Here is a 19,782-nt window from a genome sequence, read left to right as displayed (position 1 = left end):
CACACCTCCACATACCTCACACTACACCCCCATACATCATACACCCCACATGCACACCTCACACACACTGCCTGCACATTCATACCCCCATACACCTCACGCTACACTCCCACACATCACATACACCCCACCCCTGCACACACATTCGCATACCCCACATACAATCCTTACATCACACCCTACCTTCCCATACCACACACACTACACCCACACACCATACATACCCCATATACACCATACTACACCCCCACCCTTCTACACACGCACAACTTTTGATAATATGCCCCTGCCCCACACTCCCTCCCCCACTACACACACAACACCCATAGCAAAAAGTAGACTTTTATTACAGCAGCAACTGAGGCAAATCGAATGGCCCCCCCAGGGCCACCCCTGCAGCACCACCTCACTCTCCCGCCCACCCATCTTCCACAGTGGGATTGTAGAAGTCAGCCCCCCCCTCGTGACCGTGGGCCTCCTGTCCACACAGGCTGGGCAGGGGCTGGCAGGGCAGCTCCTGGCTCCCAGCTAGAAGGCGGCTGCTGAGAAGGCCCAGGCCCATGTCTGTGCAAAACACGTAAACAAAGTGCAGAGGGGAGGAAGAGGGGGCGAAGGGCAGGATGACGCTCAGGACCAGGGAGCCCCCAAAGCCCTCCTGCATAGTGAAGGAGAGAAGGGTAATACTGACTGGGGGGAGGGGGCAGGAGGACTGCAGCAGTCCAAGACAGCCACAGCGCAGCAGAGGGACCTGGCCCCAGGCAGCTCTAGGAGGAGACTGTGACAGCGGCGGAGTTGAGCGTACTGTTCCTGGCAAAGTTGAACTTGTTCAGGGTCTCCTCCAGCAGAGAAGTCAGCCGGCTCTGGTCAGCCTGGGGGAGAGGAGCCGGTGAGAGGGGCCAGGAGACGAGGCCCCAGGGCCGCCAGGGTGTGGGAGGAGAGCCTCACCTCACTGATGAAGCCCAGCTGCACCAGCTCCGCCGCCAACTCCGGGATGTTCTCATCTGCCGGCCAAACAGCACGGGGTGAGTGACAGGTGGGGGTGAGCCAGGAGCCCCCCAGGTGGCCCAGACAGGCAGATCTGCCAGCCCATCCACTTCATTTCCAGGGCTCAGACCCTTGTTCTGAATGAGTCGGTGTTGCTGCCCGTCATTGCCCCCCCAGAACATGCCCTCAGAGCCACAGCTCTCAGACTCTCCAGCCCCCGAGGAAAGGAGAGACTCACTTGGCATCAGGTCACAGCTCAGGTGCCGGTTCAGTTTGTCCTCCAGCTTCAGCAGAAGCGTCAGCTGGAGAACAGGACAGTCAAAGTAGGGCTCGTCCTACCTACCCACTAGCCACCCAGCCCGCGCAGCCCTAGCGCTGAGCCTTACGTGGTGCTTGACGCCCTCCTCCACAGACTCAATGTTGCACTGCATCAGCACCACCTAGGAAAGAAGAGACAAAGGGTTAGCCCTAGGGAGAGCAACCTCGTCAGTACACAAAAAAACCCAGTTAAAGACCTGTGAGGAGAAACCCTAACGCCGGGCAGCCTTTCCAGCCACAGGCGTGGCTGCCAGGAGACAGAAACACTCCTGTTCCCTGGAGGATGAAGCCTCACTGGACATGTCCACCCTCCCTCCCATGCAGACCACGCACACATCCACACTCCTAGCCCCCACCTTGCGGGTCTCCACCTCAGCGGGCTCAGGTGTTGGCGTCTTCACAGAGGGGGGCACAACAGGAGATGTCACTTCCTCCTGCTGCGGCTGCTGTGGCCGAGGCAGTCCAAAGGCTGTCAGAGGGTAGATCCCATTCCTGGTAAGAGAAGAAGATGGGTCACCTGGGCTCTGAGAACCCCTTAGGTACCTCAGGAAAGCCTGCCTCCCTACCCTTTTCTCACCTGACATCTTCAAGGAATTTATCTAATTCCAGAGCCGGAGACTGAGAGTACCTGAAGGAGAAAGGAGAGAAAGCTGCAAAGATGCAAACTACACCGCAGCTGCATCACTCCCTGAGAAGGGCCTGTCCCCGAAGCCTCGAGAAGCAGGCTGTCCCTCTCAGAGCCCCGGACAGTCACTCACAACGTCTGAACTGGCTCTCTTCCTGGTCCCGCGGGGATTTCAGCCAGGACAGCGCTGGTGTCCATGTTTTTGGTGATCTCCTCCAAAGCGTTCTCTGGGATCATGTCTAGAGGTCATGTCAGGGAAGAATACTCAGGTCAGGGCAGGGCAGGGTGGAGCCACAGTGGTTAAGAAGAGACTGGGACCACGGAACTCACGCTGGTGTCCAACGATGCAGTGGGCAGCGAGGAGTTTAAGGGAGGGCACTTCAAACAGCGCTGGGTGGAACAGAAGTTCTCTGGCTGTGGGTCTGCGAGCGGGCTCAGGCTGCAGGCACTTCTGAATGAACTCCTGGAAAAGAGCAGAAAGATCTGGAGCAAACATCCAGCAAGCCACCCACTATGTTCACGTCTGTTAATTCTCATCTACTGAGCACAACGCTTACTGGGTACTCAGCACCTGCCAAAAAAGCAATCTGATAAACACACCTGAAATGGCTTTGAAAATATGTAAGGTTTTATGTGTGATATCATTCACAGCCTGGTTTTTTCTGCTCCCAAATCATGTTCTCCTTTAATGTTAAAATAATGTTTTTGTGTTTTGTTTTTAATGTTCACGTTAGTTTGTCCACCATATGATTACATTCACTGGATTTCCTATAGTTCTTCCAATCATTCCACTCCATCTGTTGCCCAACTTTCAGCCTTCGAGGCCAAAAAAGTAACCTGTCTAATATTTAGGTGGAATATTCCATCCTAATGCTAAATTGGATAACACTCCATCCTGTCCTTAGGACTTCCCCTAGTCTTTGAAAAAATCTTTTAATTTACATATATTTTTATTGGAAAGGCAGATTTACAGAGAGAAGGAGAAACAAAGATCTTCCATCTCCTGGTTCACTCCCCAAACGGACACAACAACCAGAGCTGAGCCAATCCAAAGCCAGGAGCCCCCTCCATGTTTCCCACACAGATACAGGATCTCAAGGACTTGGCTATCTTCCACTGGTTTTCCAGGCCACAAGCAGGGTGGTGGATAGGAAGTGGAACAGCTGGGACACAAACTGTGCCCACAGGCACTCCAGGCAGAGAATTAGCCTGATCTACCACTGTATTAGCCACTAACACATCACTTCTAATTATGCTGGAGTGGTTTTTATTTATTTATTTATTTTTATTGGAAAGGTAGATCAGATTTTACACAGAAAGATCCTCTATCCACAAATGGCCACAACAATTGGAACCGAGCTGACTAGAAGCCAGGAGCCAAAAGCTTCCTCCAGGTCTCCCATGTGAGTGCAGGATCCCAAGGACTTGACTTAGGCCATCCTCCATGCCTTCCCAGGCCATAAAGCAGGGAGCTTAACGGAAAGTAGAGCAGCCAGGACATGAACCAGATCCCATATGGGATCCTGGCATTTGCTAGATGAGATTTAGCCATTGAACCATCACACCAGGCCCTTATCACTGTCAATGGAGGTGTTAGCTATCTTAACCCCTAATCTATGTGTATATACACAAAAACTTACATACTTCCTAGGAAATTTGGTGTTTGCTATATATTCTCTTACTCTAGGAAGATCAGGAGCCAGCATGGTGGATTAGTAGGCTAATCCTTCATCTACAGCACCAATTCAAGTCCCAGCTGCTGCACTTCCAACACAGCTCCCTGCTAATGGCCTAGGAAAGCACTGGAGGATGGCTCAATTCCTTGATCTCCTATACCCACATGGAAGACCAAGAAGAAGCTCCTGGCTCCCAGCTTCAGATTGGCTCAGCTCTGGCAACTGATGCCTTTTGGGGAGTGAACCAGTTAATGGAAGAACTCTGTTTTTCCTCTCTCTCTAAATCTTTCAAGTAAAAACAAATCTTTAATGAGGGAGTCTTCAAAAAAAGCTTATGGAAATATGTATTATAAAAAGACTATGGATGGATTTCAAAAACTTTTTTGCACCAAGGCTCGTGTTGTCACATAACAACTAAAGCCACTGCCTGCAATGCCAGCATCCTGTATGGACACTGATTCGAGTCCCAGCTGCTCTATTTCTAATCCAGTTCCCAGTTAACATGCCTGGGAAACTAGAAAAGGAAGGTCCAAGTGTTTGGGACCCTGAAATATGTGGGAGACCTGAATAAAGCTCCTGGCTTCAGCCTAGCCCAACCCTGGCCATTGTAGCCATCTGTGGAATAAACTAGCAGTTGGATGATTTTGTCTGCTCCTGTCTCTAAATAAATCAATCTTTAAAAAAATTTTTTTACACCAAAAAAAAATTTTTTTTGTCCTTTTCCCAGAGAAAATGAGAGATTACATGAGAGAGAAAGACAGAGGGACCTCCCATCCACTGATTCACCACTCTCCCCCAGTCCCACCAAATGGCAGCAACCATTTGCTGGATAGGCAAGGCTAAAATGCAATGCAAGCCTCCCCGTGGTTGGTAGGGACCAGTCCTTAAGCTGGCACCTGTTAATGCAGACCCTGGAATTAAGAGCCAAAGCCAGGACAAGGTGTTCAAGTGTGGCATGTGGACCTAACCTGCATATTACCCTGTGGGAAAGATTTTAATTCCATTTCTTCACATACATTTTGAAGAATCTCATATTCTAGGTAGAAAGGAAGAAACTCTTGGGGCCTACGTTGTGGCAGAGCAAGTTAAACAATGTGCCTCATATGGATATCAGTTCAAGTATCAGCCTCTACATTTCTGATCCAGCTCCCTGATAATGCACCTGGGGTAAACAGCAGAAGATGGTCCAAGTACTTGGGCCCCTGCTATCCATGTGGGAGACCTGGATGGAGTTCCAGGCTCCTGGCGTCAGCCTGGCCCACCCCTAGCCATTGCTGCCATTTGGGAAATGAACCAGTGGCCAGAAGATCTCTCTCTCCTGAAGACATTTGAAAGTCAGTTAAGAAAAGTGATTCTGAAGATCCTCACCCTCTGTAACGGGTCTTCTAGAAGCTGGATGGCACTGCTGATAGCTTCCTGTGGCACGTAGGAGGATTCCCCATTGCCCTGAATCTCCAGCACTGCCATCTGCAGTGAGGAGAAACAAGAAAAAACTGAGAAACCTGGGCTCCTTTCCCACTCCCTCCCGTCTTCCCTTCCATATCCTAATCTGACCCCTTCCCCTCTCCCTCTGGTTCCTCACCTCCAGTGCACACATCCCAAAAGAATAGATGTCCACAGCTGTCGTCACATTGGTAACTTCTACGAAGAAGAGAAAAAATTTTAGTGCATCAGAGGATTAGGTAGAAATGAGAGACAGAGACAGGAAAAGAAAGACACAGATAAACTGAGCTGGCAGAGAAGGGCCAGAAGTCTCCATGCTACTACCTGGGTACCTCAGGTTATGAGGGGAGGAAACACAGCAGACCATCCTGGATGCCTCACCTCCATACTCAGGTGCAAAGAAGTGTAGGTTCTTCTGCTCTTCCCGACAGGTCTTCACGTGATTGTTGATGGTGTCAGGAGCCACTGGGAGTAGGGGAGATACCCACAATCTGACCACCATCAACAAAGTACAGTCTCACTGCAGAGAGAGGCTCCCCAAAAGCCAAATTCTCTCCTAGAACCTCCTTTCTAACTCTCAACAGACAGAGACCTATCCTTTCCCGTCCTGAACTGTACTCCGGCTACACAGATATCCCCTGCCTCCCTTTCTCAGGCCTATGGCCTAGAAGGTAAAGTCTCTAATCAGTAGCAACAAGTCTCCACACTAGATTGACAAACACATGGGAGTTCTGGGCTGGTCAAGGAGCAACTCAGTGAAAGGAAACTTTCCCTTGTCCTCTGGTCACCTTTGCCAAATCCCAGGTGCATCTAATCTTTGATCACAGAAAAAACATCTTACATTTAATTTTTTCATCCTGAAAATAACATTAAGAACACAAGGAGCTCTTCCTAACCTGGGACATTTGGAGACCTCAGGAACTTGGATAAAGAAAATCAAGAAACAGTAACAACCAAAGAGCAAGCCTCCTTCTTATCCACCTTTGCTGGCTGATACTCAAAACTGAGCCAATATTCTCCAACACATTCCATGAATCACCCACCCCTACTTTCTGGTCACCTGTTCCACCCTCTATTCCTCAACACTGCAGGCCACAGGGCTGAACGAGGAACCAGGGCCAGGCCAAACTTGCACTCACTTGGGTTGTAAACAAAGACTACAAGGCACAGAGAATCTGGGAGCACAGTATGATGTGGGGACCAGCCTCAGGATGGGGAGTATGAATCGAGGAGTTAAGTGGCCAGCCAGGCAGAATCCACAGGAAACAAGCAGGTTATGGAGGGGCGAGCAGGCGCAGGGCTGGCAGGGCAGAAGCGAAGCAGGCGTAATTAGGCAGGGGGTGAGGGGGATTAGGGCTTGCTCCTACGACTGCATGCACTGGGCAGCCGCCAGAGGAGCAGAGGGAGCACAAACAGCGCCCCAGGTGGGGCAAAGGGAGCTCTCACCATTAGCAAAAATCCTATGAAAGACTGTTGGGAACAGAGCAGCCCGTAAGCGGGAGGGAGGAAAACAGAGAAAAGTTGTGAGCGATGGAGCAGCCAAGCCCCAGACAAATGGACCCACCAACACCACACAGACACAGCACACGGAAATGCTGTACACTGCACACAGATACACAGCAAGTGAAAGCACTCACGGCAGGCATCTGGAACCTCCTCTGGCAGGGTCTGGCCCAGAGGCTCAAGTCAGACCTCACGTCCATCTCTTTATCTTTCCCAACCTCCTAGCAACATCACTATTTTAACTGCAAGTTCCCTCCAAAAAGATGCAGGATTATATGCCCTATCCCCACTTCACTGACTCGCCTCTCCCAGTGAATGACCCCTAGTCAATCCTTTCTCTTATCACCAGCCCACAATTCAGATTTTCGCTGTTCTCCCCCAGTTCCTTTCATCTTACCCCCAGGGTCCCCAAATTCCCGAGGCTCCCCTGCCCAGAACCTCTCCCTCCCCTCACCAGAGCCAATCTTGATGAGTCCGTTGTGCTGGATGAAGATGGTGTCACAGGTCAGGTTCCCATGGATGATGGGGGGGTCACAGGAGTGCAGGTAGCTGTGGGGGCACTGGGCTGTTAGAGGGGCCACTGGGAAATTAAGGGCAGGGGGAACCCAAGGGTTAAAAGGAGTAAGGGCCAGTCAGGTCTCCTGCTGGTCACTATCAAGATAATCCCACACTCAAAATCTCCATTATGCTTGGTGGATAAGCACTGGGAGAGAGAGGCAGGAGATAGTGCAGTGGTTAGGGCATCTGGAGGGACCCTTTCAAGGCCCCACAGGGGGCCTGATGTTGGTAACAAGGCTCGCAGTGGGGAAAGGCAGACCAGAACAGCGGAATAGTGCCCTGACATCTCTTTAGAGGAACTCGCTCAGGAAACTGGAAGAGTACTAGCCAGAAGCGACTTACCTCAGGGCAGAGAGGATTTGTGTGCACCAGCGCTTCCAAGCCTGAGACAGAGTTTGGTCCAAAGATCAGTAGGAAATTCTTCTCTTAAGCCTCCCATTAGCTCCCTCCAGTCCTTGATCAGCTTCAAAAGTAATGGGATCTCCCCTCAAAGCAGGCAAAACCAGCCTGTCTCTCCCTCCATACCTTCTCATTCATAGTCTTGTGGTTCTTTTTGGTCTTCTTCAGAAATTGTTTAAGACTCCCCGATGACATGTACTCCGTGATAAAAATAACCTGAGGAGGCAAAATGCTGACTATAACATCTTATCATCAAAACAACTCCTCGGGCCCGGAGCAATAACATAATGGTTAAAGTCATCGCCTTGCATGTGCTGGGATCCCAAATGGGTGCCGGTTCTAATCCCGGCAGCTCCACTTCCCTTCCAGCTCCCTGCTTGTGGACTGGAAAAGCAGTCGAGGATGGCCCAAAGCCTTGGGACCCTGCACCCGCGTGGGAGTCCCGGAAGAACTCCTGGCTCCTGGCTTCAGATTGGCTCAGCTCCAGCCGTTGCGGCCACTTGGGGAGCGAGCCATTGGACAGAAGACCTTCCTCTCTGTCTCGCCTCCTCTCTGTACATATGCCTTTCCAATAAAAATCAATCAAACAAACAACTCCTCACCTGGTGATGTATGTACCAGAGATGCACTAACTGCGTTCTTGGCAACACCTCCTCAGACTAAGACAATGAAAACTACAGAGAAATGAGGCGGAAGCCAAAGGACAGTCATTTCTGCCCCACCCATGACCAGACAAATGGCACAGGCATGAGATGCAGCCCCTCTGCCACTGTGACAACAGCAGATACCAGCTCTCTTTCAAAACTATCTGTGTTAATGTCTGAGGGTAAAGGGAACAACTCGTGCAACTGGTCTCTTGCAGTAAGCTCAGGACATTCCAGGACAAAACTCACCCTAGCCTTGTTCTCCTTTACGTCAGCCCAATACTTGTGAAACTTAACAATGTTGAGATGTTCCAACTGAATCAGATTATCAAACACAGCACGGACCTTCTCCTGGGAGCAAAGAGACAAGGAGACAATGGAGGCCAACAATCCTGAAAAGCCATTTCCTATCCCCCCTACCACAACCCCAGCAGAAGGACGTGACCCCAACATGCTCTCATTCCAGCTTCAGCAACTCCTCTTGAACACACCAGTGTCCAGTGTCTCGCGGCTGTGTGCTTTCTTCCACCATGACCTACCTCCTGTAACTTGTAGTTCTTGCGCTCAGAAAACTGCACCTCGTTCCACACAACCTCGACACCCTCCTCTGTATCCATAGCCAGGTACGCACTGTCAATTCCTGGAACGTTCCGCTGATTTACCTGAGAAGAAATTCAAAGGAAACAGTTGGGCTTCACTCACAAAACCACCATTGTGATACTCCTTGTAACCTTGTGCTAATTCCTATCCTGGGGACTGGCCTGCCCCTCCGAGACTGCTCCTTCCGGTGTCTGCTTCTTAAAATTCACTATCCCAAGAAAGACATTATCACCCTACCTCTTCACGCCTCTTCTGCCAGCGCCCACAGGGGGACTCCTCCAAGATCTCAGACTCATCTTCACTTTCTTCTTCTTCTTCAGGGGAAGCAGCTGAGGTCGTGGAAGTCACAGGAGGTGACACTGACGTCAGGCCAGGAGCAGAAGATGAGGATTCCACTTTAGGGTCTGAGCCACTGCTGAGCACTGTCTGAGATTCCCCTTCCGACATGCTGGCATGAATACACAGGTCTGCACTGGTTGTAGCAAGGACACAGGCAGAGGCAGAGAACGTCAGGGTAGATCTGCAAAGAGTTAATAATCCTAATCACTCCATTTGTGGGTCCAAAAATATATATATATATTCTATTTCCTTTAAATCCAGAATCAGAATTCACAAATACTAAAACAATAATCAGCCATGGGCCTGGCAGCATGGCCTAGTGGCTAAAGTCCTCGCCTTGAACACTCCGGGATGCCACAAGGGCGCCGGTTCTAATCCCGGCAGCTCCACTTCCCATCCAGCTCCCTGCTTGTGGCCTGGGAAAGCAGTCGAGGACGGCCCAAAGCTTTGGGACCCTACACCCATGTGGGATACCTGGAAGAAGTTCCTGGATCCTGGCTTCAGATCGGCATAGCATCGGCTGTTGTGGTCACTTGGGGAGTGAATCATCGGTTGGAAGATCTTCCTCTCTGTCTCTCCTCCTCTCTGTATATCTGACTTTCCAATAAATAAATAAATCTTTAAAAAAAAAGTAAAAAAAAAAAAAAAAAAACCAATAATCAGCCTCTTACATAGCAAAAGAAGGCTACCTCACTGAAGATGACCCACCCAGGAGTGGCAAACCCAAGATTTACTAAGCAGCATCTCCTCCGCTTAGTAAGGTCCAACCAAATGCAAAATTGGGTACCCCATTCCCTCCAAGAATAATATTCAACCAATAGGCTTCCCTTTGAATCCTCATCAATCCCTATTTCCACTGCGCTCAGGAACTAAGCCACCTGGGCACTGTTCAGAACATGTGATTCCACACTCCAAAGTATTACATGGAATCGCCCCTAACTGTAGACCGCCAGCACCCTCAGCCTCAGCACTCACCATCCATCCCCCTACACACGGAAAGAGCCTTTCAGTCCATCGGGAGGCTCCTTTGAGCCAGAGGACCATCTGCACATGCTCACTTTATCCCTGAAGGCTTTGGTTTCCTTGTGACGTGAGTGTGTCAGATGGGCATCGGTGAGCAATACTTTTTCATTCAATCATTCATTTACTCACTAAAAAATGTTCACTGTTTATTGTGGGCTAAGCACACATGTGGACGTGCACACACATACAGAGCTATAAATTCTAAACTTTCCATGTTCAATTCACTCACATTGCTCAAAGGTTTCTAAGTTCTCATTCTCTGTGGTACTTGATCTGACATAAGTATTTCTTCCATAAAAATAATTTACAATACTACTTTTGTGAGAAACCGTATTACAGATGATAACTTTTTTTTCAAGAGCATAGGTGCCTGAAGGGATAATTCTCAAAAGCTGAAAATCACTACCCTGTGCAAAAAGTCACTAGAAAACCCCTGGATGTTGTTCTTCATCTCTGAGGATCAAAGGTATAAGGGATTGGAATCTGTGTGCTGGGCCAAGGGCAGAGCTCCCCACTATCAAAGTGACACCCTGCAAGTTGGTTCGGAATGCCAGAAGCCCAGTATCAAAGTGACACCCTGCAAGCTGGTTCAGAATACCAGAAGCCACCAGCAACACAAATGTTTGGAAAGCTCAATTTTTTTTTTTTTTAAGAACTCTCAGCTTGCAGTCCTCCCACCTCAAATGCCTCCTGGCATATCATGATGTGTATTATTTTCATTAAACTTTGCTATCTCACTTACTGCTACTGTCTCCTGTCTCAAATTATTCTCTTGTGGCCCAAGTCACGATGCAGTGGGGTCACACCACTGCCCACAACGTTCCCCCTTCTGGTCAGTTCCCTGCCAATGTGCCTGGGAAAGCAGTGGGAGAAGGCCCGAGTGCTTGAGTCCCTCCCACTCATGCGAAAGACCTGGACAAAATTTCTTGCTTCAGCCTGGCACACCCCCACCAGGATGCCCATTAAAGAAAGTAAAACCAGTGGATCAAACAGCTTCTCTTTCTTCCTGTCTCCCTCTCTCTGTGATGCTGCCTTTCTAAATAAAATAAATCCTGCAACAAATAAAATTCTTTTTTTTGTGCCAAAACAAGGACCCCTGATCCAGCCACCTCTGCTAATAGCTAAGCTGCGTGGGTCTCATCCTATTTAATGAGATGCTGGAATCTCTTAACACAACACTTTGCCTCTGTCAGATCTCAGCCAAATGTTCTGTAGCTACTTTGGTACTGTCCTCGGTATAAAGTCAAACCATACAGTAACAGAGCGACATTGGGCTTCAGCACCCTATCTTTGCAGCCCCACAAAAACCCCAGACCATTCACACTAAGCAGAGGGGGCAGTTCCGGACACGCCACAGTCCAACACCACCTCATCTATGGATAATAAAACTTTTTGTTTCCTTTAAGAAAAGGGTCTGCCACTGTAGCCTAATGACTAAAGTCCTCACCTTGCATACATCAGGATCTCAGAAGAAACCTCTCTTGATGCCATCTGCCCTCCTCATACACCAGAAGGCAAGCCAGAAGATTTGTGTTGGATGACGTTATAGTAACTACCAACAGGCAATGGGGGCACCTCAAGGAAAATCTGGCAGCGCATTTCTTCCCCCAAGTTATTTTCCAGGTCTGCCTAACCTAGGCACTCAGCCAGCCAGGAGAGGTATCTCTCTATCTGTAAGTTTTAGTAATCCAACACAACATTTGGTGTTAAAAAGTCTGGCAGTTTTTTGAACAGCTGGATTCTCTGAATACTTCTAGAATTTCTTTCTTTTTTTTTAAAGATTTATTTTTATTATTATTTTTTTCTTATTGGAAAGGCGGATATACAGAGAGGAGAGACGGAGAGGAAGATCTTCCATCCAATGATTCACTCCCCAATGCCGATCAGAAGCCAGGAGCCTGTTCCGGGTCTCCCATGCGGGTGCAGGGTCCCAAAGCTTTGGGCCGTCCTCGACTGCTTTCCCGGGCCACAGGCAGGGAGCTGGAAGGGAAGAGGGGCTGCGGGGATAGAACCGGCGCCCATATGGGATCCCGGGCGTGCAAGGCGAGGACCTTAACCACTGCGCCACCGCGCCGGGCCCCAATACTTCTAAAATTTCTAGCTAGAATGCACTAGTAAGTAAATCAATGCAACCTAAAGAAATCATTTGGCCGGGCTTGGGCACTACCTGAGAAGCCAAACCCTCATCAGGCGTAGAGAAACATCCTTGGAGTGGTACTGTTGCTCCCTTCCCCAATCTTCTCCCCAGTGAGCGGTGGCCAAGAGCCTCCAGGAACCCAACATCCAGGAAGCCTGGACAACATTGGCAGTTTTACCCCAAGGTTGCTGCGAGGCTGGAGATCATATACGGAAAAAAACCCAGGGAATCGCCTTGCCACCTCCAGTCACCACTGGGTGCCAAGCGCATTCATTCTGAAGTCATTGTATGCACCCGCAAGGCTTCTCTCCCACATTCTGATTTATTCCGCTGCAGCCCCTCAGCACCACGTCCACCCCGCAGGCCACAGGCCTCTGGGCTGTCCAGCCAAGGGGGCAGCCCGGTGGCACATAAAGCAAGTCCCGGGATGCGGAGACGGAGGGAAGCAGGCCTTTCCGCCTGCGCACTCCAACAGGTCGCCCTGCCCGCTGTCGGGAAGGCAGCGAGGAGCCGGCCGGAGGGCCTCAGGGCCGCGGGGCGCGGCGGCCAGCGCCGGGCACCTCCTCACAGGCCGGCCCCGGGCGCGTCAGGGCGCAGGCCCCGCCCCGCGCCGTCGGCGCGCCGCCCGCCCTCGGGCCCGGCCCCGCCGCGGCGCTTCCGCAGGCTGCCGGCCGCCGCCCCCGCCCCCGCCGCCGGCCCCGCCTCTCGCCGCCCGAGTTCCAGGCGAACACCGGGCCCTCCCGACCCCGCGCCGTAGAGTTCCGGGCCGCCGCCGCCGCCAGGGCGGAGAGGTCAAGGGGGCGCCCGGCAGCGACTGCGGGGCCCCAAAGGGCCCACCCCGCCTCGGCTCCGGCCCGGCGGGGCCCTCACGGGGTTTCGGATGAGCAAAGGCCGCCTCAGCACCCGCTTCCCGATTGCCCCGCGAACAGGCCTCGGAAACCGAGCCTTCCGCCCTCTCCGAAGCCCTTCCGTCCCGAAGCCCCACTCCCCGGGAGCGCTCACCGTCCGACTCCGCGCCCCGCAACCTGCGCCTCAGCTCCAGCTCGGGCTCCGGGGCCCCAGATCGCGGCGACTCCCTCCCAGCTGCGCTCCACAGCGCAACCGAACTGTGGGCCCCGCCCTCGCGGCGTCCCGGCCAACAGATGGGCGGGGCCGCGGCGCCGTCTGGCTGCCATTGGTCGAGGCGGCGGCGGGGGGCGGTGCCCGCTGGACGGCAGTTCGCAGGGCTGCCCCGCAAGCGCGTCTCCTCCCCCACGGCTGGTCGGGCGGGCGCCGCGCGAGGTTTGGGTTTTTCCGTCGCGGGTGGGACTCGTCTGTGTCCGCAGCTGCGCCGGTCCAGGTGGTCCCTCGATGGTCCTCCTGAGCTCAGGGAAGGGCTGCTCCCACTTTTTGAAGGCGCCATGACAGTTCTCATTCCCACGGAAAGACAAAAGGAGCGACAGACGCCGCCTCAGTCTGAGGGGCGCGCTCACTCCCCTTCATTGCGTTAGGACGAGACTGCACAGGACATCAATTCTTGACCAGATTTTCTTTTTTTAAATAAACAGATCGCTTACTATTAAAAGTTAGCAACGCTTCGTGGTCTCATGGCAGTGATATTTGCCATAACTGCGTGTAAGAGCTTTACGCACCTGCTGTATCCTTCGAGCCTCATGGCAAAGAGCTTGTTAACAAACTCAAAATGCACGTCAAAAGCATTCAGTCTGCGCGGACCAGTGAGGAATCCAAAGTAGAATCTAAGACTCAACAGACTTCCTTGAAGTAATATTTGGAAGGAGGTTAGATTGACCACTGCGAGGAGGTGGAAAGCCATTTCTGTGGTCTCGGAGCTTGAAGGAAAGTTCACTGAGGAGAGAGTGATGGAGGGAAGAGGGTCAACCTGTCATCTCAACCTGGAATTGTCAGAATCTCCCCACGTCGCTGAACTTAAAGGGAATTTAATAGCTAATCCTGTTTCGAGGAGAAAATGACCATCCATCTGAGGTATTAATGCATATGTATAATTCTTTCTTCCTTGCATCTTGTTTAGAAATCTAATAAAAGTTCTGGACCTTCGTTTGGGTTTTGAAAAACAGCACAGACCACCGAATCTATTTTGTAGCAGTACAGTGTTGAGGTTGAGGATCTTTGTTCTCACAGCAAAGAAAAGGGTGTCTGTTCCTCTCCAGATTGCCCTCCCCTCCCCTCCGCGGGCTCCAGAGTAACTGGAGTGTCTGACCCGAGCTAAATATTGACACAGTGTCAGTTCCAGCTGTGCTTACAGTGTCTAGTTTTCTCCTGTATGAGCCTTGCTATTAGCAAGCGTTCCCTTAACTCCTTTCAAATATACATAGAAGGTCCTTACGCATCTTCAGGGTCTCATTTATTTTGTTTTGTTTTTAACATCTTTTATTATTTTATTATTATATTTATTTTCATCATCATTTTAGGACACAGTTCAATAGGCCCTGGAATTGCCCTTCCTCCCTCCTCAAGCCCCCTCCCTCCCCCACTGAGTTCCCCTGTGTTATTACTGTAGTACAGTTCTACATAAACAGACATATGTCCATCATTGCAGGCATGGACAATGCCAGACAGTACAGCATCCTATTGTCAAGATGTAGTTAACAGTTTCATTGCGAGTCCATTTTTGATCTGGAAATAGAGATGCGTAGTGCATTGTATTCTCATATCTGGATATGATTGTCTCCATTACACAGTTACTATATACCCCCTTACAAGTGAAAACCCACAATACAAAATCAACAAAGGAAGAAAAATTGAAATTTATAATGCCATGAATTTAAATAACAAGCTTCTGGATCCAGTAGTCTCTTGTTACACAGTTACTGTACATCTTCTTAAATAAAAAGCCACAAAACAAAATCAACAACAGAAAAAAAAAAATAAAAACATCATGAGGGCCCGGTGCAGTAGCCTAACGGCTAAAGTCCTCGCCTTAAACACACTAGAATCCCATATGGGCACTGGTTCTAATCCCAGCAGCCCCACTTCTCATCCAGCTCCCTGCTTGTGGCCTGGGAAAGCAGTGGAGAAAAGCCCAAAGCCTTGGGACCCTGCACTCATTCTTTGTAATGGCTCAGTAATATTCCATGGAGTAGATGTACCATAGTTTCATTCTTTCTTTTTTTTTTAAAGTTATTTATTTATTTTTTATTGTGCATTACTTTTTTTAAAAAAGATTTATTTATTTATTGCAAAGTCAGATATACAGAGAGAAGGAGAGACAGAGAGGAAGATCTTCTGCCTGATGATTCACTCCCCAAGTGACCGCAACGGCCAATGCTATGCAGATCCGAAGCCAGGATCCAGGAACTTCTTCCGGGTCTCCCATGTGGGTGCAGGGTCCCAAGGCTTTGGGCATTCCTTGACTGCTTTTCCAGGCCACAAGCAGGGAGCTGGATGGGAAGTGGGGCCACTGGGATTAGAACCAGCACCCGTATGGAATCCTGGTGCATTCAAGGCAAGAACTTTAATTGCTAGGCCACAGTGCCAGGCCCCATACCACAGTTTCTTTAACCACTCCTCTTTGGATGGGCATCTGGATTGTTTCCATGTCTTTGTTATTGTAGATTGTACCACTGTAAATATAGTATTACAGATCCCCTTCTCATATGCAGTTTTCATTTCCTTTGGGTATATTCCTAGAAGCAGGATAGCTGGGTCATATGGCAGGTTTATTTGCAATTGTCTAAGCACTTTCCATATTGATTTCCACAGTAGTTTTATCCATATGAGTTATACACCCATATGTATACCAGCTGGAGTTCCGGAGGCTCCGGGATCCTGCTTTTGGCCTGATCTACACTTTGCTGTTGCAGTTTTTTGGGGGGTAAATCAGTGCATGGAAAATCTCTCTATTAAAAAGTAATGCACAGGCCCAGCAGCGTGGCCTAGCGGCTAAAGTCCTCACCTTGAATGAACCGGGATCACATATGTGCGCTGGTTCTAGTCCCGGCAGCTCCACTTCCCATCCAGCTCCCTGCCTGTGGCCTGGGAAAGCAGTCGAGGACGGCCCAAAGCCTTGGGACCCTGCACCCGCATGGGAGACCCGGAAGAGGCTCCTGGCTTTCGGATCGGCATAGTATCGGCCGTTGTGCTCAGTTGGGGAGTGAATCATTGGACGAAAAATCTTCCTCTCTGTCTCTCCTCTCTGTATATCCACCTTTCCAATAAAAAATAATAAAAATAAATCTTTAAAAATAAATAAATAAATAAAATGAAAAAAAACATTTGAATTTTTGATAATTTGATAGGTACAAAAATGGTATCTTACTCTACATTTGCTTTCAATTTCATTTATTCTGAATTTTTAGCACATTTTCATATACTTAAGGGAAATATTATTTTTTAGTATTTTGTTTATTTTTATTGGACAGTCAGAGATATAGAGAGAAAGAGAACAGAGAGAAAGATATTCTGTCTACTGTTCACTCCCCAGTGGCTGCAATGGCTGGGGCTGAGCCCATCCGAAGACAGGAGCCAAGAACCTCTCCGAGTCTCCCACATGGGTGCAGGGTCCCAAGGCCTTGGGCCATCCTCTACTGCTCTCCAAGCCACAAGCAGAAAGCCGGAAAGGAAGTGGATCAGCCAGGACACGAACCAGTGCCTATACGGAATGCTGACTCATGTGAGGTGAGGATTTTGGCTGCTAGGCTACCGTGCCAGGCCCAGGAATTACTATTTTCTATGTGAACACTCTTTTCATGTTTCTTGCTTATCTTTCTGTTCAGTGTTTAACTCTTTAAAATTTTTTTTTTTCAATTTATTTGTCCCCCTGATGTAAGCAACTTGCTAGGTTGTCTTGTACCTAGGCAACTGTTAAACTGCTGGAAATAAAGCAGCCAGCCAGTAGCTGGTGGGCATTCTAGGGAAGGTAGGGAATGCTGAGCCAGAACAACCCACCCTGGCCCGCAGGCACTGGGGCTGCAGATTGCCCAGGAAAGGGGTCTGAATACATATTAGAGTGGGAACAACTGAGGGCCTGTTTGATAGGGGAGGATGACTTCTAGGGTCTTCCATGGACCCAACTACTGCACTCACAGATAGGTAAGGGAGCTGAGACCAGGTGGTTTAGAGGGATGAAAATGGAGGGCATGCCTAGGTCAGGCCAAAGTACCGCCCATGTGGGAGACCTGGGTGGCTAAATAGCATCACCTACTTCCTGCTGGGGTTGTAGGGAACATTTGATTGGACTAGACCTCAGTACCCACCTGTGAGTGTTGGAACAGGGGGTGGGCTATTTCAAGCTGGGTCACCATACCCACCAGATTGTGAGAGAACTGGATCTGAGGGCAAGTTCTGTAGGGATCTTGTGGGCTCTTCTCTGTGGGACTGCAGTACCTGCTGGTTTGTCCAGAGATCTAAGAGTGGTGATGAGCTGAGCCAGGCTCAATCTTGGAACTCACCTGACACTCATAGGAGCCAGGACTGAGAAAAGGCCAGGCTGGGCCAGGCTGGGCCAGGCTTTAGAATGTGTTAGCACGTGCAAAGACCAAGGCTGAGGGTAAACTATGGTAAGCAGGGCCACGGCACCCAATGGCACATGTGAAATCCAGGGCTGGGAGTGGGTGTGGTAGGGAAATTTGGGGAACTCCCCTACTCGGCTGCAGCTCCCGGTGTGGTAGTACAAGAGCCAGGGCTGAGGGCAGGCCAGAACAGGTGAGGCTCCAACATCCCACAGCATTTGTGTGGGCTAGGTCTGGGGAGAGACCAGTCTGGGTCAGGCCACAACAGTCAGTGGTATACACAAGATCTGTGACAGGGTATAGGCTGTGCTCAACTGGGCTAGACTGCAACACCTGCCAGTCAGAGAAGAAAAGCAGATCAGATATTCAGAGAGCAGAAGACACAAAGAGAAATATCTTCCATATGTTGGTTCACTCCCCAAATAGCCACAATGGCCAGAGCTGACTTGATGCAGTCAGAAACCAAGAGCTTTTTCTGTTTCTTCCACATAGGTACAGGTTCCCAAAACATTGGACCATCCTCTACTTCTTTCTCAGGCTGCAAGCAGAGAGCTTGATGGGAAGTGGAGCAGCTTGGACATGAACCAGCACCCATATGGGATCCTGGTGCTTTCAAGGTGAGGATTTAGCCATTGAACCATCATTTCAGGCCCCATTTCCAGTCCTTATATGACTTGGGGAAGGAATTGGTTTCATAATCCTGCCCTAGATCCTTGGTGAGGGGTAGTAGGTCCTGGGGAAGGGTTTAATGTTTAATAAAAGGTCTAAGGATTATTAAAGGGTACAAATTCATCACATATTCTGTAGTTACTCCTGTGAATTCAGGGTCATAGAATTTGCCTACCCTGAGTTCAGAATTCTCTATCTCATCTACTGGATCTCTCTCAGGACCCAGAGAACTTCCACTCATTGACAATGGCTATGTCCCTGTCATCGTCTCCATCATTACTCTGAGATATTGTTGGCTTCTTTGCATGGAAGTCAGCAGTGTAGGTGGTCTGATCATGAATTGTGTGTGCTAAGGCTGGGTCATAGATCCATGGATCAGAGATCTTGAAATGCCTGAGGCCATCACGAGGTGAAGGAACCTGAGGGTGCTGTAGCCTTGGGCAGGGAACCCCAGCCTTCCAGATCCTGCCCAACCTGCCTCAAGCTCGGCTTTTGCATACCCACATCTAAAGCCATGTGCTTTTGTATGACCACCCCAGCACATGGAGCCTGATAAATGGATGGTGGTGGTCCACTCACCTCCCACCTTATAGATCTAGTGTCAAAAAGTAAGGAAATTGGGCCCAATACAGTAGCCTAGTGGTTAAAGTCCTCATCTTGCATCTGCCCGTATGCCATGTGGGTGCTGGTTTATATCCCAGATGCTCCACTTCTCATCCAGCTCCCTGCTTGTGGCCTGGGAAAGCAATAGAGGATGGTCCAAAGCCTTAGGACCCTGTATCTCCATGTGAGACCTGGAAGAAGCTCCTGACTCCTGGCTCCTGGCTTTGGATCAATTCAGCTCCAGCCATTGTGGACAGTTGGAGAGTAAACCAGTGGACGGAAGATTTTTCTGTCTCTCCTTCTTTCTGTATATCTGCCTTTCCAATTAAAACAAATTAGAAAAAAATAGGGAAGTATGCTGACCCACTAGTATAGTTTACAGAGTCAGCATGAATGAGGCCCAGGGTGCCAGCCAGCTACTGGCTGTTATACTCTGAACAGTGTAGCACATGTGAAGCTACAAAGCAACCTATGTATTTGCCTGCAGTTGGGGTTACTTTTTATTCTTATGCATAAGACAGAGAAATTGTGTGAGACAGAGACTCAGTGCACACGCTCTTCAATCTGCTAGTTCATTCTCTAAATCCCAGCCAGGGCTGGGCCAGGCTGAATCCCAGAGCTCAATTCAGGTCTCCCTGTTGGATGGCAGCAACAAATAACCCTATTTCTGGGGCTGCCAGTGCTACCTCTAAGCTGGAATCATAAGTGGAGTTGGGACTCAAACCCTGACATTTCAATACAGGATGTGAGAGTATCACCTCCCCCTAAAAAAGAAAAAAAAAAAAAAAGAGAG

The 19,782-nt window shown here is 49.8% G+C and overlaps 1 protein-coding gene across 1 annotated transcript; it reads right to left on the bottom strand.

The window, feature by feature from the left end:
• Positions 1-326: 326 nt before the first annotated feature.
• LOC121164759 (nuclear receptor-binding protein-like) lies at positions 327-13,356 on the bottom strand. Its single transcript, XM_040992985.1, has 19 exons — positions 13,252-13,356; positions 8,988-9,270; positions 8,690-8,812; positions 8,400-8,501; positions 7,633-7,722; positions 7,450-7,490; positions 7,004-7,098; positions 6,493-6,516; positions 5,428-5,511; positions 5,186-5,244; positions 4,972-5,070; positions 2,258-2,390; positions 2,061-2,166; positions 1,880-1,930; positions 1,659-1,794; positions 1,371-1,424; positions 1,223-1,286; positions 946-1,001; positions 327-869 (listed from the first exon to the last, which is right to left on the bottom strand). The coding sequence occupies exons 2-19, from the start codon at positions 9,195-9,197 to the stop codon at positions 765-767; spliced, it is 1,632 nt and encodes a 543-aa protein (XP_040848919.1). The 5' UTR covers positions 9,198-9,270; positions 13,252-13,356; the 3' UTR covers positions 327-764.
• Positions 13,357-19,782: the final 6,426 nt, after the last annotated feature.

Source organism: Ochotona curzoniae, unplaced genomic scaffold (genome assembly GCF_017591425.1).
Source record: "Ochotona curzoniae isolate NIBS_2020 unplaced genomic scaffold, NIBS_Ocur_1.0 contig_883, whole genome shotgun sequence".
NCBI classification, from domain to species: domain Eukaryota; kingdom Metazoa; phylum Chordata; class Mammalia; order Lagomorpha; family Ochotonidae; genus Ochotona; species Ochotona curzoniae.
Note: the sequence above shows the minus strand (reverse complement) of the source record. Positions and strands in the feature narration are given on the sequence as shown.